Consider the following 26989-nt stretch of genomic DNA (forward strand, 5'->3'; position numbering starts at 1 on the left):
CATAATACTTTTTAAAGAAACATGATTATACCTCGTAGACACTTCAAACAAAGCATTTTTATGACTTAACTTGTGTTTCAAAGAAATGGATCATAATCTATCAAAATTTTAAAATGTTCACTTCCTAAACTTTTCCCTCCCTAAGCTCATTACTGATGACCTTTGTTTTTGCAACACTAGATCAAAACAGGAAGTTGTCTAAGTGACTGTTTAAGGCAGATTGGACTAAATAGCGATAAGGTGTATTCAACAACATGAGATCTCAATGACATACACACCTAATCTTACCCTGCTCAAATTGTTGAAAAAAAATAACAACACGTTTTAAATTTCATGCTTCCAAAGTGCTTTTCTTGTCAAAAGGTACAACATAACTGCTTTAAATCATTGATTCTAATATGATGGTCTGGATTGGGGGGGGGGGGGGGGGGTCCATTTCTTTATTCTGCACTTTTTGCCCCATCCAGACCCTCTAATATACTGATGACCATACATATGGACAACTTTTCTGGTGAGTGATTCTCTCTTTTGGTTTAAAGAATGAAGTATGGGATAAGGCAACTTGGAATATACCAGAGGCAGATTAAGGGGGAAAAGGGGGGGGGGGCTTTATGGAGATACATTTATGGTTAATCCAGACTATTCCACTCCAAACTTTATAAAAATAAGGAGATGTGGTATAATTGCCAAAAAGACAACTATACACCCAAGTTCAAATGAAGTGGATGTAATTTGTCTAGTTTGGTGTCCTTTAGGCCCCCCTTTATCAAAATCCTGGATCCTCATCTGTGTACAGTGTGGAACAACCAATAATTTTTAAACCAAGAGTAAAATGTTAACTTACCTCTACCATATTATGTATAATTTGTATTTCTTTTTTGCATGTCATTTTCTGTACCTTAGATTTTATTGGTTTTCAAAGAATAAAGTATTGTATTGTATATATAGGATGTAAATCATGTCTGCACACTAAATTTACCATTGCTACATAATTCTACTATAGCTAGCTTTTTAAAATACAACAGTGCATTGTAACATACAAATGTAAGGAATAATACAAATCCGAGGTATTAACAATTTTATTTTATTATGCATTTCTGCACCAATTAAAATCAATTATTAGTACATAAAAAACAATAATTTCTAGAGAAATCAAAAAACATTTTATCAGCTGATTTCAAAATGGATTGCATAGTAAAATAAATATAAGACTTTTGGAATAATGTTCAAAAATGAATGGTGTGGTCACACGAATGAAAAGTTCTTTTTAACTTGCTAACTATGCCTGATTAATTAACAGAAGCTATAGTGGTCAAGGTCTAAGGATCTAAAAGTCACATACAACATCCATTTGTGTTGTTGGGTCTCAACAATTTGCTTCTTGCTTTGATTACAAATGTAAAAAGTCAAAATATTGTTGAAATGAATTCTGATTTGTCACTTTCAGGGTTTGTATGTTTGCTTTATTTAGTTCCGCAAGTTCCGAAATCTACACAAGACCAGGAGGAGTGAAGTATATAATGTTCTTATGATGTATGGTTTGGTGGTTCTGTGGACATCATTAGCACTTAAAACTGTCAATAAATATATAAAAAATGGAATGATTGATGAAAACTGGACGGATAGGTCACAATATTTCTAATTACATAATACATATTCTATATTCTATATAAAAAAATAATAAAAAAAAAATAAGTAAGAAATTAAAATTCCAAGCATGTTTCTTATTCTTTAAAGCTTCTGGCTGGCTAAATACTTATTTCAGTAAATCATTTGTAAATTTCTATGAAATTATTTTATTTCTTGTATACTATCTTCTTATATTTTAAGTATCATTTCATAAAGATTCCAACAAAATGAACTAATAATATCCGACAAAATAATCTTTTTGTGTTTTCCTAATATCAATGGTCAGCAATATACATTAGAGGTTATTTGATCAAATATATTGATATGTAAAAAGGCCAACTCACTTGCAAACTGGATAAAAGCTCAAATTCATGCATCGATAAGTTCTGAAAAATTACTTTTATCACTTATCATCCCAAAAAAAAGGCTCCAAAAATTTATTTTCATGTAAAAATAAAATGAACATATTCATTTTATTCTGCATAAGAATGCATAACATCATCGAGACTTAATTCAATGTATTAATGGGTAAATTCTTCAGATTTGCACAATACTGACGACGTCACAAGTGAAATTCATGCTAAGATACAAAATAGGAATCGCAGAATAATGTAGATCTTTTGAGTTTTGTTTTTGTCTGCTAGAAATTTCAAAACAAGCTGGTTATAGTTAGCAGTATAAAATCCCACCAGCAAAAAATTTTGATTTTGAAACTATTGCTCAATTAAGTCTTTTTCCAAATGGCATATTTACAAGCTAATTAAGCTTGCTGAAAAAAATGTTGGTCCCATATCTCATTTAACAAGCATTCCATAACAATACTAGCAGTAAAATTTAAAACGTCAACATAGCACTTATAATCTTATTGTACAATTTGTACAAAGATTTATTAATTTTAACACATTTCATGATAATAACAATGGATACATATCTGATGAATCAGTCTTAGGAATATTAATATTGTGTGTTTCATACAAATCAATTTCTAACAATATGTGAAACTTTTTTATGAAGACTGTAAATTGCCCTTTTTTGTCATTGGGTTGCTGTCTCATTGAGTTATACACCACATCTCCTTTTTTCCATACATATTATGATAATGTATACACAATTAAATGATATTGATTTATTTTATTTTGATTGTTTGAATAATATTCGAGGAAAGTGGGGCGTAATAGGCTGAATATTTTTTGGGACAATTTCATACCAAAAATGATGTTTGCCCTCTATGCCTCCCCTCCCCTTCTAAATCCGCTAATTGATACTAAACTTCATTATGCTTAAATAATATGAAACAACATAAGAAATGAAACTTTCTTCTGGAATAAACATAAAAATATAAACTAAATCTTTAACAATACATTAGCACAATACACTATAGCACTAAACCCTCTTTTCAGGTTTGATTAAGAAGATCTGTTTTAAACTGCCTATGGCCATGAGTGGACGAGAACTGTTGTTGTCATGGTCACAACAATATACACCTTGGCTTAAATCTGTTACTTGACCTATTGTCTGTAAGAAATAAAACAAATATATAATATTGCTTAATAATGATTCCCCAATAAGTCTGAAATTTAAGATATATAAGTACAATGTAGTTTTAAGATAATGTAGGTCAACTAATTTTCATTCATGAAAGATTTATTTACATGAGGCTATCTAGTAGAAAAAATAACAGGAATAGAAATGTAAGAAAATGGCTAATACAAAATGACAAGTACTTGTCTCAATCTGATTAAAATACGGATCCTGTGTCCAAGCTTTGCTTACAAGGATTTGAAAACGCTCCATTCTACTTTCTGCTTCAAAAACCTTTCAAGATGCTCTGGTTTTGTTGGATTATTACACACCTTCAAAAAGTTTATGGCTGACATTTCCTTGGCTGATGTAATAGTTACCAGAACAGAAAGTAAAACTGAGTGTTGTCAGATCCTTGAAAGCAAAGCCTTGATGATGATGATGATAGATGGCTGCTTAACGTCCAGCAGCAAATTAATATGCATATTCAGGAGGAGAACATGTTAATGTAATATGAATATTAACCCTGCTTTGTACTAGACTGACATGTCACCTTACCTGGACACATTATTCTGACTCAGAGCCTAACCAGTCTTTGCTCTTACTCCTTAATGACGCGTGCTAAGCGGAGAAGCACCAAATACCAATTTTAAAGTTTTTGGTTTAACCTGGCCAGGGTTCAAACCCACGACCTCCCGCACTCGAGGCGAACATGCTACCACGAGACCACCGAGGTGGTTTACAAAGCTTGGACACAGGATTCGCATTTAAATCAGATTGTACTTGTCATGAAACAGCTTAATTCAAATTCAAGTATTCACAAATAAGTTAGTTTACAGAAAAAATGAATTTTGATATAAACAGATTGTACTTAACACAAATAAGATCTGACCTCTAGCATATATCTTAATCCAATCACAAAGTCTAGTTCATTTTCATGAGTAATATAGTGATGATATACTGACATAAGAGGTCTCTAAACACAGTAGCTCCAAATGGAATGTTTGTTATTGGAAGTTGTATTAATTATGTGATTCAACAGAAAAAGATATGTAGCATTTAAAATATAGGATATATGCCAAAACACATAATTAACAGTGCCTGGTGATGATTCATAGCCTTCTAGTTTGTTTTCATCTTTAAAATCAATATTGTGATAAAATATCCTTGCTTAATCATATCACAATAACAATAGCCTAGTTAATTTTCATCCTAAAAAATTTTATGGGAATAAAAAATTCTGCTTAATAATAGGCCAAATCTACTGACTTCACTATGTATTGTTTTTTTTTAAGGCTTCAATCTTACAAAAATGTCTGCGATTTCAGCTCTAACAGCTATCCTTGCAATATAGCACCACACTATTAATTACCCTAGCTCCTATCCTAATTTTTGCCATATCATTTAACTTTAGTTATCCTTGCTGTATATTACTATACTGTGCATAAGCGTAGCCCCTAACCCTAGCCTAGCTTTATTCATGCTTAAACCTAACACTAAACCTAACATAAAGCTAGTCCTAACCCTCCTGTGATTTGTAGGTACATCAAAGTGAAAGAAGGTCACAGTTTTCTATTTTGGTTCTGAATGAATGTCTACTTACACTGAGTGTTCCTCTATCAACAACTTTGGCCAAGTTAAGATCAGATCCACCACATAAAATACTGTCTCTGCCTAACCACTGACAGCAGTATAACTAAAATAGAATATGTATAAAGTAATATTTTGTTTTGTAGTGACTTCCCCTTTTTACTACTTTCTTAAGACATTGTTATATACTATCTTAAGAGGTACAGAACACATAAGGGAGTTATCTTTTTGAAAATCAGCTGAATGTTTTAATAACATACTACTAGTAAAGAGAAATCAAGCTTCTCAAAACATCAAAATTAGTGTTTGTCAAACTGCTATATATCCAATGAAATTATTCCTGTAAATTTTTTTGTAAATTTTATATTTTTATCGACAGATCAAAGTAAATATTTTGTCAAATTTTTTTGAAAATTAAGGAACCAAATCTATTTTAGTCAAAGTGTTGGGTACCCCCTTAATTAATAAATATCATTTTTTGCTGAATTGTAATTATCCAAACCTATGTGATGTCTATTATATATCCTATCCTTTCATGTTCCCTTAGTAGCTAGTACTTCAATATTGACAGAATTTAATTGATACATTTTGTCTTTAAATTTGCAGTACCGGTACATAAAATGTTGTCATTGTGAGAAGCTGAGGTTACATTCTCTCAACAAAGATTGACATAAGAATGTTATAGTTGTTCTGTTTATGCTGTTTGTGGTTGGTTTGTTTGTCTTTGTCTTTTGTTTTCTTCTAGGTTTTTGTTGGTCTCTTGTTTCATATTTTTGGCTTTCCAAACTTCTGGTCAAGAGCGTACCTGATGAAGGTTATTCCAGAACCATTGATTGGGGGAATTGAATTCCTTTTTTTTTTTTGACATAAAAACAAAAAGATGTTATAACTGCATCAGAATTGGTAAAGGTATAAAAATTTTGATTTACCTTTCAAAAAGAAACCACGTATAAAGCTAATGAGAGTGTACAGTTGAAATGGCAAACTTTTATACATATGTATAACTCAACATGTTATAGTATTATTAACTATAAAGTAATGTCAAGGTAACACAGACCTGTGTATGACCCATAGGATCTGGTGGCACATCTTTTATTTTCTCTGCTGAAGAAAAGTCCCAGATCTGGAAGGAAATATATTGTTAAACAGGTAAAAATAATGTTTATCTTAAATATGTAATCTGCAAAACATTGAGCAAATTAACAAAATATGAAGTTTATTGTGCACTTTGCAATAACATCCTTTTCATTTGTAAAATTACTGTGGATTCATTTTACTTCTTGGGAGAAAATTTTCATTTTTTTATAGTTTTATTTAATGACAGTATGGTCAATCCTTAGGGAATGACTATTTAACTTCAAGGGGGGGAGGCGGGTTAAGGTTTTTTCCTAAAAAAATATTCTGATCCCCAATTTGATTAAAAAAAAATATTGTGGTCAAGCAGATGACAAAAAAAAAATTCTGAATCCAGATTTTCCCCATACCTTATAGTGTTAAATTTTGAAAAAAATAATTTGATTGATAATGTCGAAAAACTAAAAAAAATGTTCACGCTTTGCGCGAAAATTTTTCTGACTCAGACAAAAAAACCATAACCCCCCCTTGAAGTTAAATGGTTGCTCCCTTACATAAATTTAAGCACTTCTTTCAAGTAATTATAAAATTTAATGCTACAAATTCAAAGTAAATGAGAACAAATGACATGTTCTGCAACCAAGATGAATACAAGTTTATTTTGATTCAAATATAAATGGTCTTTCATAACAACCTATTTTGAAATGAATCTGCCTACTTGTTAACAAGGACATAGCATTCATTCTATGCAAGCAAAGTAAAGAATATGTCTTCAATTGTATAATTTTGTTATGTAAGCCTGTTACACTACCTGTAAGACATCTTTTTTCCTCCATGAACCAGTGAGTATATGATTGTTATAAGGGTCTATGTCTAAGGCATCACCGCAGATATGTGGACCATGTAGGTATCTGTAAAAATAGTGCATTGAGCTTATTACTGTAAGGTACAATTCATCTGAAATATTTCATCCTTTTATAAACTCATAAATAAGGAACATTTCTAAACTAGTCATCCTTATATTGTCGGAGAGGCCTCGGTGGCAGTGGTCTAAGTATTTCATCTACTGTATCATTAGCCTGTCAACACTGAGGTTGGAACTTGAGCCCTGCAAGTGGCTGGTGAGTTCAACTCTGATCTTAATTGAATATAATTGCCAGTTTTCCCGCGAGAGTCAGTGGTTATCTCCCACTTCCTCCGCCAATAACAATAATTGTCAGCCAAGATAAAGCCAAGAGTGCTGAAGGTGGAACTAATCAATCATTCTTAATTTGTCTGGAAAGTTGTACATTGTATTCTTTTTTTCAAAAATTGTTAACAAAGACCATTTAGGTCAAAATATTGGGCTGCCATTTAATCATCATTGATGTCTTTAATCTTGAATTGTTTTGTTAAATTTTGTTGCTAAGCATGTTCAGTGGTTGTGCCTGGTACCATTTCTTTATATTCGTATTTCTTCCATGTTTGGCAAGTTTTTTGTTATTTATAATTTTCATTTACATACTTTAAACAGTGACTGATTGATTGCTGGTTGCCTAACATCCAGTGGCAAATAGTTCATGCATGTTCAGGATGAAACAGTGACTGATCTTTAGGTACTAACCTGATAGAATGTGGCTGTCTGTCATCCCAGTACTGAAAAATAAATAAGATAATAGTTGTATCAAACTTTATTTTCAACAAGTGAAAGTTAATTTTTCCCCCCAAGCAAATAAAAAATCAAAACAATACTAAGTTAACTTTACTTGAGGTGCTTTCTCAAAAGTCATATATACATATAATACAAAACACGGGTAACACTTAATGCCCTCTCTGTTTTATCGTCATAGGTCTGATTTTTTAAACAAGGATTTTAGCTTAAAGGAGGTAATAAAATCTCTCCTGTTCAACATCCACCCAAAAAGAGAGAAGGTACACTTCGAAAAACAGTTTTTGTCTTTTCTCCAAAAAAGTTCCATTGCACTACTGTATACCTACATGAACTGTATTATCCCAGCCGCCAGTTAGGAAGACATGAGGTATTTCTGGATGATATATAGCTGCAAATACTCTAAAATGATGACCATCCATTTTATTTCGATTATCACTGAAAAAGAAAATAAATACAGCTTTACAAATATTCAATTTGTATGTGAGGAACAAAAACAAATCTGGACATTGTAACTATTCTACTTAGACAATGTTAGATAAAATTAATAAATCATATTAGATCTGAAGTAAAGTGTATCATTTATTTCTTTGCTTCTTTAATATCTTTTAAATATTCTAAGCCTTTGAAGTACTTCTGTTATATTTTACAGAAGCTTTTCATATACATTTATTCAAACGTGTATAGGACCTTGAAAGGCTGTCACCTCAGTGGAAATTCTGGTACTGTCAAATCCTGTTTATGGATGATCATTTCTCTTATTTTTGATTTTTTGTCAGATATTCTGAATCCTCTTGTTTTATCGATGTAGTGCCAATAGAAATTTTGCCCGCTAACCCCTACTTTGTTTTCCATAATTTTATTGCATATAATTTAAAAAGCCATTTTTGAAAACCTTATAAAATCCTTGTTATTTTTTCAGAGTTTTTAAAAGGAAAAAGGTGCCAATGTTAAAGGTATGACAAATTTAAAGAGAATCATTTCTCGCCAAATTTTAAATTGACTATATCTCAAAAACAGAAACACAGACCTATCATTTTTTTTCCCTACTTTTTAAGTTCCCTTATTTATATTCTATCAATTTATAACAGTCTTTTAAAAAACAAGTAATTCTGAAACAGAGGAGCGAACATCCTTAACTCATCACTTTTACTTACAAAAATTTATGTCATTGACAGCTGTAATATTTGACATTGATAGTTTTTTAACCCGAAGACATAGCTTGCTTTAACAGTATTAAGCACAACTTTTCTGAATTTTTGGTTTTTTAAATGCTCTTCAACTTCTTAGTTGATTTGACCTTCTAACTATTTGGATTTGAGCACCACTGATGAAATGAGTGTAATGTAGAGGAAACATGCATCTGGCATACCATTGAATGACAACCTGCTATCTTTTATAATCTATTACATACCATGATCAGTTGAAGTCCAAAAAAATAAATGAAGAATGTGTCCATTGGACACAGAGCCCCGCTTGTGAATATGCGACAAATTCTGCAATTTTTTTTATTTACAAAGGGACATAACTCTAATTCAAACTTGATCTGTGTTTGGTGTAGTAACATTGTGTATAATTTTCATAACATTTGGTTGAGGCAAACTAAAATTGGGAACAGAAACTAATTTTGGGACAGATGGACAGGGGTAAAACTTAATCATTCTTATAGAAACTTTCGACTACTATTTTTTTTTTATTATCTTGGGAATCGAAGTTGAAATGTATTATATTATATTCCATTGTTTTGTATCTATGAAATACAGTTTTAGGAATAAGCTAAGACATGTATTTACCTAGGTTCTAAAGTATTCAGTTTTTTCTTTGTTTCTTCATCATATATATTAATTTCTGTTGTATCTCCAGTGGTTATGAACTTTGTTCCCTCTGGATTTAATGCCACATTTAATGTAGTTCTTACTTCATTTATTGTGTGTAAACATTTCCCTGATGTGTAATGCCAAATCTTCACATGGCCTGATGCATCTGTCAAAAGAAATCACACCTCCTGTAAGAGGTTCACAAAAAAAAAATTCTATGACTTTGTGTTAATAAATTAAAGCTAGAGGCTCTTCGGACAGTGAATCACTCACCAGACACAATTACATCTTTAAAGAGAGGCAGAAGATACCAAGAAACAAACTGACAATACCATGGCAAAAAAATGGAATTAAACTACCAAAAGACGTACACCAGTCTACAAAACACAACATAGAAAAGTAAAGACTGAGCAACACGAACCCCACAAAAACCGGAGGTGATCTCAAGTCCTCCAGAATTACTTAGAATTTGCCAGTAGATTCAGAGAAGATGATTCTTTTTAATTGGAACTATGTGCAGCCAATTCTGCCCTGTTTGCCATCTAATAAACATTTAAATGAGGACTGTTAATAAAGGGTCTTCAAATCATTAATCCCCTAACTTATCGTAGCATTTAAACTTGCAGTTTCAAAAATGGAGAGTTTAAAGATTTGCCAGTCAAAATCAAATATAATAATATTGGTAGCCATATTTTTCTTCCAAACAGAACCAAACAAGCATCATTTGAGCTGCATCGGATAGAAATCAACCTTATGCAAATGAATATCAATACATCTGTTAACCTATTTCGGGTTGAAAAATCTCTACAGAAAGTCTGTAACTGTTTGAAAATTGAGTTGTTAGAAGAACCCTACAAAACAGACCAAAAGTTATCTTTTATTTCATATTTGAATGTTCCAAAATCAATCTAAGTCTTACACATGGAACTGTATAAATGCACTTGCATAAGGTCGATTTCTATCCGACGCAGCTCATTTGCAGAAACCTGTACTAGTTCAAACAGAGACATGTCTCTAGGTTCAAACAACGTGGTTATGACGATTTTTCATTTTCACCTTTTTAATTTTTTCATCAAATCATATTTGTAAACGTATTTCTGATAATTTAAACTTTTTTTTATTAAATTAATTAGATGCAAACCGCTGAAATGTAAGAAAATAACTTTGAATAGACCGATCAATGTCCGGTTCAAAATAGTTTACCTGTCACCTGAACAGGTAAATTTTAGCTGTTTGACAACTAATTAGCCTTGATTAAAATGAGAAGGTATTAAAGTAGGGGTTGTTTTGATAGTACTAAATGATCATGTCACTTCTATGACCGGAAATGTGTGGCTGTTAAAGGCAAAACGTTGGGTCAAAAAGATCGTGAATTATGTTAAAATGACCGTCTCTTAAAGCCTTGAAAACTAAAAAGTAGATGACCGTTTCATGCTTTGCCCAGCCGGACTTTTACCGGACATTATACAAATGTCCGGCATATATGACCGTTTTGGAAGCCTTGCTCACCAGTATATGCATGCTTGCTTTTGAAAAAGGCTTAAGACAAATACCATCAATCATTTGCTATAATAATCTATATGTAAACATCATATCTAAATCATCAATATTTTAAGAAATGACAATAATGTATCTTAACAAAATGAAAATATCTTATTCAAACATTTATTTTCATATTTTCTTTCATAATTATAAGAGTCCTCTTTAAAAATTATATATATTTTGATCTATGTATTCAAATTGCTTCCAAACATTAATAAAAAGATCAAAATGTGTCTTCAAAAGTACTTTGACAAACATCTGTTAATTTAGAACTTTAATGTTGGTATGACCTTAAAGAATTTATGATATTGATATTTGTAATATTTACACACAAAAATGTTCAATTTTTTTAACTGTTTTGAATTTTGCAATATAAGATCATTCACAAAATAAATTACGGCATTCATACTGATAAAATTTACATGTGACATAGACTTTGATGTGGGTTTAATTGGTGGGAATTGTTAAATATATTAATTCACATCAATGATTAAGCAATATAAACAAAATTTTAAAAAACTATTAAAAAAAAAAATCCTTCTTTTTGGTAACAATAAACATTAATGATAGAAAACACCTTAATTTATCATTAAAGGATCTTATACATTTTCACTGTGGATTACAAAAATTTTAATCTGTAGAAGTCTTTTGGAATATCATTATAAGCAAAAATGTTGGGCCCAGATATCGGCTGGTTAAAAATTTTATTCAGTGGATATAAAGCAAATACAATGCACTGCAATTTATCTACTGCAAAAGTGTTTTAGTAGCTATATATATAGTCACTAGATGTTTTTGGTAGCTTTGTTCTGTTGTACTGTCCAATATTTTTGGTGGTTCCTTTTATCTTTTTTATGTAACAATTGGGTCCTGGTAGACAACTGTCTGTGATATTGCATGTAATGTAAACTGTTGATGGACAAAAAATGAAGGAATATGAAACTTGAGAAAATTTTCTGCAGGGCAGCTAGACCTGGGCTGACGGTATAAAACTTTAATCAGTACTCGGAGTACAAAATTTGTGCTCGAATAACCAATTTCAGTACTTTGATTGGTTGATTACGGAGTCTGAGTACAATAATCATGCTCAAAAGTTTAACGACCGCAAGGCATGGACTTAACTATTAAAGTTGAAACAACATTTATCAATAATTAATGACTTAATTTGTTCATGACAAATTGATCTAGATAAGGGATCACAACCATTTAATTAAACTGTATAATTTCCTGTTACAAGACAGGTCTACAAAAGCTACAAATGGATTGTTTATTTGTGATAAAACTTTGAATGATCAAAGTCAATCAAGATTAGCCAGCTTTTAGAATTGGAATCAATAAAGAGCATTTATCTGTGTGTTGTTTATGTAGGAAAATAATTCAATAGATGTCAAATCAATATATACAACTTTAATGACACTTCAATGATAAGGGTAGATAATTAGTTCAGTATTTTTAGTTTTCTATTGCCTTTGAAAACTGCATTAAACTTCTGATAAGTTTTTGTATTTGGATGTTAAGTCGAAGTAAACAAAGATTGAAAGTATGGAAGTACAAATTGCCTCCTTGATTATCAGGTCACATTCTATAGGTTTATTTGGACAAATCACGAGTAAGAAATATATTTGTACAATTTGGACAAAATCCAAGACAATGTTGTCGCCAATGGTTTTATTATCAAGTGGGCAGACACGTTTTTTTCTCTCACTATAATGACTTTTTTTCTAATCAAATGTACTCGGTTATTGGAATTTAACTGAAATAGTAATCAGAAATTACTTTCTATTTGAGTCAGTTTGTACTTGTATTAGCATTTTTAATTTGCCAAAAAGTAGAAAATACAGATGAGTGATGTTTCTTCCATGATGACAGTATTTTAAAAATAGATTCAAGCTGATTCAACTGAAGATTAGTGATTATTGTAGATTTTTCACTTTAAATATTGGTGATTTAGGGCTGTTTTATTATATGGATTCAATACAATGTAACACAAAAGATCACAGATCATACTGTAAGGGGCCTCGGTGGCTCAGTGTCTAAGTAGTTCATCTACTGTATCACTAGCCTGTCAACTGACGTTGTGAGTTCAAACCCTTATGTGGCAGGTGCATTTGACTCCAATCTTAACTGACTAGGATTATCAGTTTTCCTGATGAAGGTCAGTGGTTCTCTAGGGGAACACTGACTTCCTCCACCAATAAAAACTGGCCTCCACATTATAGCTAAAAGTGATGAAAGTGGCTTTAAACACCAATAAATCAATAAATCAATATCCTACTTTAATGCCAAATCACAAACAATCATCCAGTTTCATAATGTTTAACCTAAGGCCAACAAAATGTATTTGTTTGATAAAAAGGCCACAGTAGCAGAGTGGTTTAAGTTAAGTTCATCCACACTGATCACTAGTCATTGGTTCTCTCCAGGTACTGCATGCAGCTTCCTCCACTAATTAAAACTACCCACCGTGATATAGCCAAGAGTGCTGAAAGTGGCTGTAAACACAAACAACCACTGTATGATAAGTGTATAATATGAATTGACCGAATGCTCTCAGTTCTTGTACTTCAAAATTTTCCAGAATAAAATTTGTTTTTTTCTATTCTGACAATCTGCATCTGACAAAAGCTTTTTGCCCTTGACCCATCTTTTCCATTTCATAACTTTCTAAATTCATCCATTACTTAACAACAGTACTAAAACTGCGTCAAACTGTTGTTGTATTTATATTTTGATACTGAGCTTGATGAATCGTAAAATTGACCTCCTAATTATCTCCAGTTTAAATCAAATTAATTTAAAGATATATCAATGAGATTGAATCAGGTCATAAAAGTCTACACTGTGATTCCTCAAAACATCTTTAAACCATACATTTAAAAATATTTTTGACACATGCTTTTACAATGAGTTTATAAAATGAGACAAAATATGCAGATGGAGCAAACAAAGTCAATTCAATAGCTTAAATTGCTGAAACATTGATGCCAGGGATCACCACAGAAAAATTTTCAAGATGTGACCGTAATATAAAAAGTTATTTTAACCGCTGAAAAAATTATAAATAGCAAATGGTGATCCCTGGATGCTATCAGAAAAACAAGTATAATTACCAAAAAATTACTTTACACAGATTTTTATTTTGGTTCCCCAAATCACTGAAGCTTTTAACTGAGGTGTAACTTTATAACATAAAAAAACATCATGTAAATAATTCAACCCATGCCCCTCCCCCCCCCCCCCCCCCCCCAAAAAAAAAATCATTTTGGATGTTTCTGTGTCAATTATAAAAGTGATCTATAACAACATTGCTGACAATATCAAGCACCAGCTATCTATTTTATTTTATGTGCTGTTAAATAATGGTACATTGATAAAACAATTAAAGCAGTATTTAAAAAGTTTTACCAAATGGTCCTAAACAAAATTAAACCTAAACTTGTCATATTTTCAACTCCTTTTACTATTTTCTACTGGAATTTTTATGCATTTTTGTCCATAATATTTTTATTAATTACTGGTTCTTAGCTGAAGACCAACAATTAATTCTATAATCTTGATTTTCATACTAATAATGTTACCCCTAAGTTTTCAGCATCAAACAAGATATATTTCAGCAGGTCTTAATTATTTCACATGTTTTTCGTGCTTAGAGCTCATAATTTCCAGTGTTTGTGCAAATTGGTGAAAAAGCAACATGTAAGCTACTTTATTATTTTTTAGTTCAATGTGAAATGCTGAAATGGCCATTTTATTTTCTGTTTGTCTATGCATATAACCGCCTCTAAATGAGTATCTTTTGAGACACATGCACCATTTACATGATTAATTAAGATATACTTACAAGAAGCTACTAAGATATGGGAATATTCTTCTTTTTCTAAACTAGAAAATATGCGAAATCTGATTTGTGTGACTGGAAGGTGATGTTTTAATGTGTCATCATCTTGTAAACTGTACAATAACTGGCTATTATGAGCATTAAATATCTGAAATTATAAAATAACATTATTTGATGAACGACCAATAGACCACTTTCGAGTTATGTCCTTCACCGGAAATGTTTGTTAGTTATGCGTGCCTTTATGACATCATTTACCAGATAGAGGTGACCGCCTGTATCCCTGCACTATTATTAAGGTTCATCAAGCGTCTTGGTGATCGTCATTATGCAGGATAAATTAGAAATAATGTTTGTTCCGTAGGTACTTAATCACAATTCCCTAATGACAGCAGTGCTGATTATCAATTATAAGAATTTAAGGTGGATGGGGGGGGGGGGGGGGTCTTAATTAAAATCCATAGAATTTTTTGATAATTTGTCAAAATGTAGTTTTTATCATGTTTTTTTCCAAAATATAATAAAAAGTATGGGTCACCGAACTTTTTTTCACGCTACAGGTTATGCAAAATTGTCAGATTTTGTATAGATTATGCATGGAAAATCCTATTTTGTGTGATAAAAAGAAAACTAAACCACAGAATTTTAAGATAAAATGTGAGAAGATAGCTCTTATTACATGCTTTCGAATGGTAAAGAAAAAGAAAAAATGAGGTCACTGGACTTGTTTTCTTGCTACATATCAAAATAGGTAAATCCACAACACTTTCTATTATAAAAATTACTTTATCTGAGTTATCTCCCTACTATCTGAGTTATCTCCCCTTATGTGGCAAAGTTACAGCCGTAAATATGATAAAACACATACTTTTCTATATCAACATGAAAAGTCTTACACATGAATTACATACAACTCTCAAAATTTGCACATTTCATTAAAGATCTAGACCAATTGTTATCTGCTACTTCAAAATACAAGATGGAGGAAGACATCCCAGCCACCTTAATTTGCCGAATAATTCATGCAATATAGCATCATGTTTTTTCAACCGCTCGCTCAACATGGGAAGGAAGTGACGATGCCCTCTAAGCACAAGAATGATGTTCACTAAAACCAAAGTTTTTGATGGAAATGCAACAATCTCGAAAGTGGTCTATTAAGGTAGAGAACCATTATTATTGTCAGGACTTTTATTTCCATTATGGAATTTTGCATTGCATCATAGCAGATTTTTGGTAGTCACTTTGGAATTCATGCATTCACAAATTGTCAATAGATTGAAAAAATAGTGAGTCAAATGAATAAACAATCATTGGAAAAGCTCACCAAAGCAAATAAAGTAAAAAAATCATTCAATTATACTATGGTAGCTACAGCTATCATATGCTTAACCCAAATAATTCAGGCCCTCCCCCTAATCTATCTCTTCTACTTAATGCAAGGGTTTTGAAGTCTTAATACAATTAAAACATCTCACAAATCTTTTGATTGGTGCCTTTTAGGAAAAAGAATGATTGATTGACAATTTTCATTAAGTAGGCATTCAGGCATTAATCTGGTCATCATAGAGCAATGAAATACTTGTATAAAGACTGAATAATTCAGGTTTTTATATACTTTACAACATTCTAATCAAACCAAAACCATATTTTTTCTCAAATACCAAGTAGTTTCCTAAATCATTCTTCTAAACATTTTTTTAAATTTTGACTAGATTCAAATCAATATGATAGAGAAATTTCTTGTGGTTTTATTTTATAGAATAAGAATAGTAAACGATCAAACCTATCATAGAAATATTAAATAGTTCTATTCCTCTGCTTGGCTTATTGTCCCCCTGCTGCTCTACATTTTTGTATTTTATAAAATTTTAGGCCATTTTTCTCTATTCTTTATATTTTTTGTCCATTATTCTCTATTCTGTATATCTAAGTACCCCATTATTCTCCATTCTTTAGTTTTCCTATTCTTTATCTTTTTTTATGCCCCACCTACTATAGTAGAGGGGCATCATGTTTTTCGGTCTGTGCGTTCATTTGTTCGTTCCTTCGTTCGTCTGTCCCGCTTCAGGTTAAAATTTTTGGTCAAGGTAGTTTTTGATGAAGTTGAAGTCCAATCAACTTGAAACTTAGTACACATGTTCCCAATGATATGATATGATCTTTCTAATTTTAATGCCTAATTAGAGTTTTGGCCCCAATTTCATGGTCCACTGAACATAGAAATTCACAGTGCGAGTGGGGCATCCCTGTACAATGTAACTTATTTTTCTGTAGCATTATATTAGCCCATTATTCTCTATTCTATAAACTCCAGACCCTCCTGTACAAAATTATTTTACAGGATAAATTCAAACAAATCATTCACTATAAAAGTCAATCTTTAAATATGGGGTGTAAATCAATGAATTAAAGTGACAGAAACCTAACAACACAAACAATCAACTTTCTTTCAGACACTGTGAGTTCACATAAATCTGACAATATTTAAGTACTCATTCAATATTAAAAGGAGGTCATATAGATCAGAAATTCAAATATTTGTTTTTAAGGGTAATTTTATCATTAAGAATTAACATAATAATTGTTTTAAATAAAATTATAGTATTAACTACAAAAAGTACCAGAATTAATCAACAATTGTGTTTGAACATTGCCACTCTAAATATTTACTAGTTTAGTTGTAAATTCTAAAGTAAATTGATTTTAAACTATAAGATCAGACTAGCTGACATATGATTAAATGCACTTATAATCTTAAGTACACAGAACAATTTAAGCTGTTATAAGGCACAGTATTATTCTAAAGTAATGGGCAAATGTTTATCATTAGATTTTACTCAGTACATGAATACCAAAAAAACAACTGCATGCAGTGTCATCAAAAATGATAAATTCAATTTTGAAGCTTTCATGGTTTATATATTAAAAGTTTTTGATTATGATTATTTTTCTAATGTGAATATTCAATAAATATGTGTTTCATTTAATTTGCACTAGGTGTAAAAAGATTTCTGTTAACAAACTAATCTAAATTGATTTGGCTATTTTTTATGTCCATTTTGATCTATATTGCTCTCCAATTTTTCTCGTTCTTTTGCATCCTTGCCTTTCAAATATTCAGCTATTTGACCTTGTAAGTTTGCAGGAAGACCATGTCATGTCTACTCACTCTGGACACACTATTTTGGCTCCAAGTGACCAGTACAGTACTCTTACTCCTAAATGCTATGTACAAAGCAGAGAAGCCACAAATACCAATTTTCAAATCATTGGTTTGACAGGTTGAGAATTGAACCCACGACCTTCTCCACCAAAGGCCATCTGATTAATACCAGGAAACCGAGGCTGTCTTAACAGGAGATGAATTCATTAGACTTCATTAGCAACCCAAAAACACAAAATACCAAGACATCTTGAGGTAAACATCTGCTTTTCGACAACAGACAGGTGTCTATACAATATGTCAGGACTCATACAAATAATATAACTATTTACTGAAGCGTGACAATTTATTTCAGGTCAGCTTCATCAAACCTTTTATCAATATCAAATGATAAGATAATGGAAAAACTAAAAATACTTTTTCATTCTAATGAAAATTCTGTGCACTACCCTTAAAGTTATCAAAGCCACCATGTCATTACATTAAACTGAGCAGTTTACCAACTGTGAAGACCTTTAAAATGGTAAACAAACTTAATTTCAAGGGTGGATACTTTCAAAATCCTGAAAATTGCTTCTGAATAACATTACCCCAGACTTAACACACAAACAATTAACATGGATTCAAGTCGTTCTAAAACTTATTAGTGCCTAGTTTAACTAAAAATATCCAACATAAATAGTTAATTATAACCCTTCATCAATATTATATCATTGATCCTCAACATGTCAATTTTCAATACTTAGTACATAATTAATAAATAAAAAAATGTTGATCTCTGAAAAATCATGAAGCCTCTTTAAAATGACATTATTTTTTTTAATAATATGTAGACAAGATCACAACCCACTGAGCAATTAAATGTCTGGAGTATACACTATATTTTATCAATTTATTACAGAATTTTGTATTAACAACATCTGACAGCTAACATTCAAATTATATGATGTTTTCTATTTTCCATCTATAAAAAGGTAATTGCGATTTAATAACTGTAAATAACCTTGTTATTTTGACCAAGGTTAAACTTCTAAACAAGGCATTTAATATTGAACATTTATAGTTTTAACAGAATATTGTAGGTATTGTGAATACCTTAGTGTATAAGGTATCTAAAAAATCTAAGAACAATAAAGTTTGTCCATCTGACCTTAAAGTAAAAATTGAGTTTGAGCGTCAGACCTTCATGAAAACCTTTACTAAATACAATTTGTTCTTCAGACATTTGTTTTTGGTTTGTAAAATATAACCCTATAGTATTTGCTTAAAACTGATTGCCATAGAACTGTGCATGTAATGCATGTTACAATAAAATATTGTTTCTTAATGAGTGAGGAGCAGGGCATTCATTAGCATCCCTAACTTCTAAGGTAGAATCGTCCATGAATGATAAAAGATGAAAAGGGAAAAGCATAAATTTAGGTGACCTCAAGAAATGGAACTGCAAATATGGAAAAACCTTACATAACATCCTATACATGCATTAAGGTCATACGATACAGAAGCAAGGGCAGATAATAATGCATCCATTTTTGCAACGTTACTAATGATATAAAGCATATGAAATTTGCAGAAAAATCACTAGTCATCAAATCAGGTTCTGTAAATTCAGAAATTATTGCGTGCATTATTGTGAATTTTGACAAATGGCCTAAAATCAGGGTTGGCAAAGTATTACCTGGGTGCCCGGGCTTGGCAATACTCCTTGAAATGGGTAATACTGGGCATTACTGGGCAATATGATTTTTTAAGCTTATTTTTAAGCAGAATAGTATAGAAATACTGTAGTTTCATAGTACTATTTAAGAATTGAATGCTTCTTTTTGTAAATTTATTGGGGTGTAAAAGCGTTGACCGAAGTACATTTTGTATGAAGCGGGGAAGCGCTTCATTCTAAAAATGTGTGCACGGTCAATGCTTTTACAACCCTATAAAATTACTAAAAAAAGTATTCAATACTTATAATTACATTTTTTTGCTAGAATCATGAAAACACGATTCATATCAAGTTTTTCTTTTATTTACCTGTGCACTTTAATGTGGAAGCTCGTGTCATCATGAATGTTACCTTTCATTTTGAAAGTTTGAAATGAAGGTTAATTTCACAATGACACGAGATTGCTGTTTGCCAATCAAAATAACGTATTATAATGAAACATACATGTAATGTAATTATTGCTAAATATTTACATCTTATACATTTAAACTTAGACATGTTAGAGAGTCAATATTTCAGAGGATGAATAATTCAACTCTTCCTTGTCTCTGATAATTCTTTTATATAGAAAGATTACAATTAGGTTGTGCAAATTTTTGCATTTGTATGTCTTAAGAGTTGCTGGATAAATACTTTCTAAAATTTGTATACACTCTAAAACAAATGAACTAAAAAATTCAAATATTATGTTTTACATATATCTTATATATATATTACATTTGAAATTAAGCAATGACTAAATAAAGCTACTCTTACAGATTCAAACAGTATTTCAAATTACCCGGTATTGCCCAGTATTACCCAGTAAAACCAGGGGTTTTCCCAGTATTTGCCATGGGCTGGGCAATACTCATAAAACCCGGGTTTTTACCAACCCTGACTAAAAATGCAAGAATAATTATAGCGATTTCAGGAAAATCTGCATACAAGTATATGTATCAGACATTAGAATGTGAGTTCTTATTATTGCGATACTCATTCAGGCACATTAATATAAACCTCACATATTTTCTGAACTTACAGTACATATGGATTCGAAAGTAATTTCCAAATGAAAACAAAGATAATGTATATATTTCAGCACTAGAAATCTACTGCAGGGTATACACTTCGAAGCAAATGAAGACTTTACTTTTCAATCATCAATAAATTCATATGTATGACAGTAATTAATTTTGTACAACATTTTGATATAGGGCAGGAATTACTGCTCAACATTGTTGCATAAAGAAAACACTGTGATGTACATGTAATTCAGCACCAAAAAAGGAAAATGTGATTGCCAGTATTAAAAAAATTAGGTTTACTCTTTCTTGCTAAAAAATTAGCACCTGGACCCCTTGTTTTTCTTTTGCAATAGACAATGTACTGCTCCAGGAACGTTATATCGAAATTGCAAGACAAAATCAACTTTTCTGTCTGCATTTATATTAGCAAGCACATTTTCTACCGGTTTTTATAACCAATAATTGAATGATTTCACAAACATGCAATCACATTCATCTTTCATTTAATGAACTAACTGAAAAACCTAAATATTATGGAACATTTTGCAAAAAACAAGTGACAATATTTCTATTTCCGTTTGAAAGTTGCATCATTTTTAGGAAAAGTATTGAAACATGAAATTTTGTGGTTTTACATTAAACATTTATACATGTATTTCAAGCTGAAATATCTCATAATGTAAGTCATGGGGGTATATTTTTCTTTGCATACAATATTTCAAAAGTGTACATCAAAACTGAAGATGTGTCAAAATCTTCAGGAAAAATCAATGGGGTATCTTTTCTGTATCTATACCCATAATAGAATTTCTGTCACTCATTTCAGATAGTCTTGTAGGGATTATAGTTTAATTCATTTGAAATCCCCCAGCAGATCATTGAACAGCATTCGTTGGATAACATGGATTAAACGCTGACAAAACCTCAAGTTTAAGTGGACTTGGAATACTAAATATTATTTGGTATCAATTAGTCTAAAACAATGTTTTTGTTTCAAAATCTTTTATACAAAAAATACAAAAGACTCTTCACACCTGTAAATGTAATCAATTTTGAAATTCATCCAAGGTCTTTTAAATCTGTCATACCTCCATGTATATTTATATAAATTCTTTTATTTAAATGTTGATCTTTTTTTTTACACATATGCCTTATGGCATGCAGGTCTTATATCATAATACTATAAACAATGTGTTGAATAAAGTGTTTTAATAGCAACATGTTAAGTCAATATAAACATTGATTTAAGGTTCTGTTAAATAAAGACAACCATATAATGTAGCATTTTTTTTGTATGTCAACTCTTACTGTCTTCATAATTCCTTAAATGGATTGATATTATAACTTATTGTTTTGTCAGAGTTGTAATGATAACAATATCTAATTCTTTCTGACTATAGCAGTGGGTATATGTAACAGGTGGGTCTCAGTGGGATGTAAGCGTGATCCGGGATTGGCAGATTTTTTGTAAGCCGGACACGTGAAAGTCAAATTATTTTGCGTGAAAACTGGAAACGAAGTCGGGCAGGACGCGTTAAATTACAAGCGCTATTATTACAATAATAAGTGGGATACGGGGGACTCTGAAAAAACAATAAACGGGATCCAGGATTAGATCCCCCCTCCCAATGAGACCACCTGTAAGGGCATCACACGATAAAGCATGTTCACATAAAGCCTAATAACAAATTTCAGGAAGTTCTTATTTGTAGATCCTTAGAAAATGTGAAGAAAATTTCCTACATGGCCATTATGTACTAGAATACAATGTATACATATATATAAGTAATCAGTAAATAGGAAGTTGATGAGAAATGAATCTGAAAACAAATTACAGGGTATAGCATGCTGACATGAAGCCTGATAACAAATTTCGGGAAGCTCTTATTTGTATTTCCCTAGAAACATGCGATGAAAATTTCATACACATGGCAAAACATGGCAATTAAGTGTTAGAATATTTAAGTATACGGTAAACAGAAAGTTGATAATCCATGAATCGGAAACCACATCACATGGTATAGCATGTTCATATGAAGACTGATAAAAAATTTCCGAAAAAAGCATTGATTTGTAGTTCTTGATAAAAATGCATTGCACTGTTCCTGAGAAAAATGCAACTGAACTAATTTTCATGCGGCAGACGCACAGACACAGGTAAAACACTATCCTTACCTCATTCAGATCAGTGTATAACTATCATAATTTTATTTTGGCAAAAACAGTTAAAAGACAAAAGAGAATTCCAAAAGTTTTGAAAATCATTCCCTCAAAACTTCATACATTAGCTCACAATTGAAGAGTGGAAAAATAAAAGCCAGCTTTCAAATCTGTAATGATATAATATCATCATATACATAGAGAAATTATTATATGGCTTTTTCAATATCACATCCATACCAACCAAAGACATCGATATCATCCAAAGAGCTCTGCTCAAGGGATTATATTGGTTGAGGGTTGATACGGTGTGTGATATTGAAAAAGCCATATCATATACACTTTATTGTATAACTCAAGTAAATGTTTTTTCATGTGACATGACGTAATATATAGAATAGTGGTTTGATAAAGCCTTTGCAACCACCACTTATATTGATAACGTGACGTATTATAGATTAGGGGTGTGATAAAGGCTTTGCAACCATGAATGATATCGATATCATCATGGATGGATGATACAGCACAATTGGCATTGGTCGTATTACATGTACACATACAGTTTACATGTATTTACTACTAAGTATATAATACATACCTTTATACAACAAGTCTAAATTGAAAACAACGTTCAAACCTATGATTGCGTTGGATAAAAACCGCAATTTTTATACGTGTGCATGCAAAACAAATTTCTTGGTAGAGGGGTCTAAATACAGCACAAACAACATTTTCCAAAAGACCAAATGAGTGAAAAAGTATATTTTAACAAAACGCATTTGACTAGCAGGTCGAACAACTGATGTTCTTAAATCCTGCTGACTGCCATTGGCGATTGCCAAATAAACGGATCACAAGATGTAACAAAATAGATCTTATTATTAATTTATTACCAAACAGAAAACAATAAACTTGCGGAAAAGATGGTATACCGCAAACATGAGGTGCAAAAATTTTTTGTACACCATATCTGGATTTCGACAAATTACGGTAATGTCTCTTCAGTGATATTAAAGAATCGAAACGGTATTTGGAAGGCCATATAATTTACCTCAATTAAGGATAGACTCTTGAATTTTGAAAGAGTCAAAATAGGATGAACGGATCATATAAACCCGAAGGCAAATATAATACAAGCCCAAACAAAAAAATATACAGTTTACATGTATTTACTACTCAGTACATATAAAAAATACCTTAATTACACCATCTATTTGTCCTACAGCTAACACAGAACCATCAGCATTGAATTTACAACACATTACATCATTTGTACAATCCCTAGAAAGAAAATAATTATAATATTTATTCAGGTAAAGCCAATATATACAAATACATAATAAGTTTTAGAAACTTAGCTAAAATACAACCTTAAAATATACCAAGCATATACATGATATAGCAATGGTTGTGACTTTATATAATTAGGTACCTCTGATTTTTAACTATAATTAATTATGTAAATATTTTAACATTTTATTCTGTTTAGACAGATATTGATGGCATAATGAAAATACATGTATAAAATACAACACACTTTAATGTATGTTTCGATATTTCTTTATTTCAAATATAAAGATGTTTTATTTAATGTAAAATAACCTAATGATTAGTGAGTAAAATCATATATTTAAGTCAAACATGAAAGTTCAGGACGATAAAAATATTAAATAACACCGGAAATAGATCGATTATAAAAAAAAATAGGTATGCCAACCCTGGGTCCTATAATCATTGCGTTGTCTTTGTCCATTGACTCGGGATCGTCGATTAGGTTTTATCCATGATTTGATGGAAGTGTCATTTATACTTTGTATCGAGATTTAGATGGATAAATACTTTTTTAAAACACCGGGCTATCAAGGCAAAATAGTGCAGGTTGAGAAGTAAAATAAAAACGCAGGCTGAGAAGGACCTCAGACATCGTGGATATCAGATTCCCTTTGCTCTAACAGTCAGGGGTGCTACTTAAACAAGTGATTTCATCATCACTTATTTCAGTGATTTGATAAATTCAGTTATCACCTATTTAAGTGATTTTAGTGTTTTCTTTGATCTTCAAATGCTAATTTCATTGATTTTCCGTATTTTCACAATCTTTTCTATAATTTTCCTACATAAATCAATTATCCCTTTTTCTTTGTATATTCATTTCACCAGTGCGGTTGGGCAGTAAGTTAGTGCGCTAAAGCTTTTAAAAGTACCCTTGGGAATTTTTATGTAATCAAAAATTCATTAACTACTCTTACTATCAGACAAAGATCAACAATATTAGGTAACCTGATTGGTTTTCTTTAGAGTTAGAATGATCTACTTCAAGGTTATGACCTGATCTACAAACTATTCCAGTTTTTGCATATTTTAAAAAAACTGTAAAAGTGTCAGGCAAATCAAGCAAAAGACAATTTCTGCATGTACATAGTTGTTTTTTCAATGGAATTGTTGTCTTTTTACCAATAAAAAAATCAAGCTTGTGGGAAAAATATCAAAAAAATGTTATAAACACTTATTAAAGTGGTTACATTTTAACTTCTAAAATTACTTGTTTCAGTGATTTTAAAAAGTCTATGTGAAAATTTTTAATATTTCACAGCCAAAATCACTCGAGGAAGTGATTCTGAAATCACTTGTTTAAGTAGTACCCCTGACTGTCTAAGGAAGAAAATATGGAAAATAAATTGATTTTTTTTTATAATTTGTAGACAACATCCAACCCTTGCTAATAAAAGTCAACCTTATTTGTTGGCAAAGTGTTAGATAGAAGGGACACTTTAATTGCCCACCAACTATCAGCAAAACACCAAGCATGTCAGTTGAGAGAAACAAAATAAAATTCAATAGTTAATCTATTATTTAGTTTTCACTTTTTCACTCACTGTGTCCTCAAAATTTAGCTAGACATGCTAGAATTTTTAAATGAATACTGCTTCAAAATTGTCCTCTAGATGTCATTTCGTTTGGTTGGTTTGCTGTTGGGTTTATGTCCAATTGATGTAAACCCATTACCTCCTTTTATTTGTACACTAACAAAATGACTTTCATTTATATTGTGATGCAAAACAGTGCTAAGAATCATCCAAGCTAACAGTAAAATACCTCAATATTTATTGGGACTTTCAGGGCAAGTAACTTTTTTTCCGGACAAGTAAAGTTTAAAGTTTTACTTGCCCAGGGACAAGTGCTCAAAACAAATATTTAAACACCCTTGAAAGATGTACAAATTGTAAGACATGAAAGGTTTTTTTTTCGCCCGCAGCTTTGGCTTCTTTGATCTCAAGTTTGTTTTGACATATTTCCTATATATGTGCTCTTTAAAATAATAGTCAGTAAGGACACTATGATAACTGGTGTGTGATGCGAAGTTCGAATTGGATCTTGTTATAACTGTTAATGATTGTTTTGAAATTGTTAAAATGTATTAATAAAGATAAATACATGCAGATAACATGGTCATCAGTTGTTTTATATTTCTGTAACTTTACATTGCAGATTAAAGGAAAATATTTTGTTGGTAGCAGCAATACAACATAAATATCAAGCGAAATTTTGAACAAAATTTTACATACTCTTCAAATAATAAACATTATACAACAAGACTACAAAATAAATTAACAATCAGAGCGAACGGACCCAGGGCGAACAAGTACTTGGGCGAACATTAATTAGGGCAAACGGACCCGGATTCATTGGAACAAGCTGGAAGAAGATACAGTGTGCGCCAAGTCAGTCGAGAGCTTCAAAACAGTTCTCCAACACCATCGGGAGCTTCAAAACAGCTCTCCAACACCATCGAGAGCTTCAAAACAGCTCTCCAACACTGTCAATAGGTGCTCACTCTCCTGTCAAGTTAAAGCCAGCATTGGTACCTTGGACATAACATTACAGATGTAAGAACACTTTTTTAATTAATCTACATAATTAAATCTATATAAGGATCCTAAAACTATACTTACAAAGTGTCAATGAGTTTTAAATTTCCCTCCAAGTATGGACCTGTTTTGGAATTTTGTGACACATTTGTTGCGACAGAGAGATTGCTCTCTGATCTTTGACTAAACATGAATGCCATTGTGATATTTACACGTGCAGACCAGAGATAGCTAGTGTACACGTCTTTACTCTGACGTCGTCTGCAGCATAATGATCCACAGCTCTTGAACAATCACCTTGCCTCCAATGTAAACTATCAAGTTTCGCAGTGAATATAAAAATGAAATAAATAAAACATGAATGTTAATTAAAAAAATGACTTTCATACATGAGACTAAAATAAATTCTTT

At 31.3% G+C, this 26989-nt stretch overlaps 1 protein-coding gene across 1 annotated transcript; it reads right to left on the reverse strand.

Moving 5' to 3' along the window:
* Window positions 1-1064: 1064 nt before the first annotated feature.
* On the reverse strand, window positions 1065-26890 carry LOC127710871 (WD repeat-containing protein 5-like). Its single transcript, XM_052216830.1, has 10 exons — window positions 26663-26890; window positions 23906-23990; window positions 14663-14807; window positions 9256-9445; window positions 7792-7900; window positions 7418-7449; window positions 6626-6725; window positions 5798-5863; window positions 4754-4846; window positions 1065-3144 (listed from the first exon to the last, which is right to left on the reverse strand). Exons 1-10 carry the CDS (start codon window positions 26776-26778, stop codon window positions 3013-3015), a joined length of 1068 nt encoding a protein of 355 aa, XP_052072790.1. The 5' UTR covers window positions 26779-26890; the 3' UTR covers window positions 1065-3012.
* Window positions 26891-26989: the final 99 nt, after the last annotated feature.

Source organism: Mytilus californianus, unplaced genomic scaffold (genome assembly GCF_021869535.1).
Source record: "Mytilus californianus isolate M0D057914Y unplaced genomic scaffold, xbMytCali1.0.p SCAF_8, whole genome shotgun sequence".
NCBI classification, from domain to species: domain Eukaryota; kingdom Metazoa; phylum Mollusca; class Bivalvia; order Mytilida; family Mytilidae; genus Mytilus; species Mytilus californianus.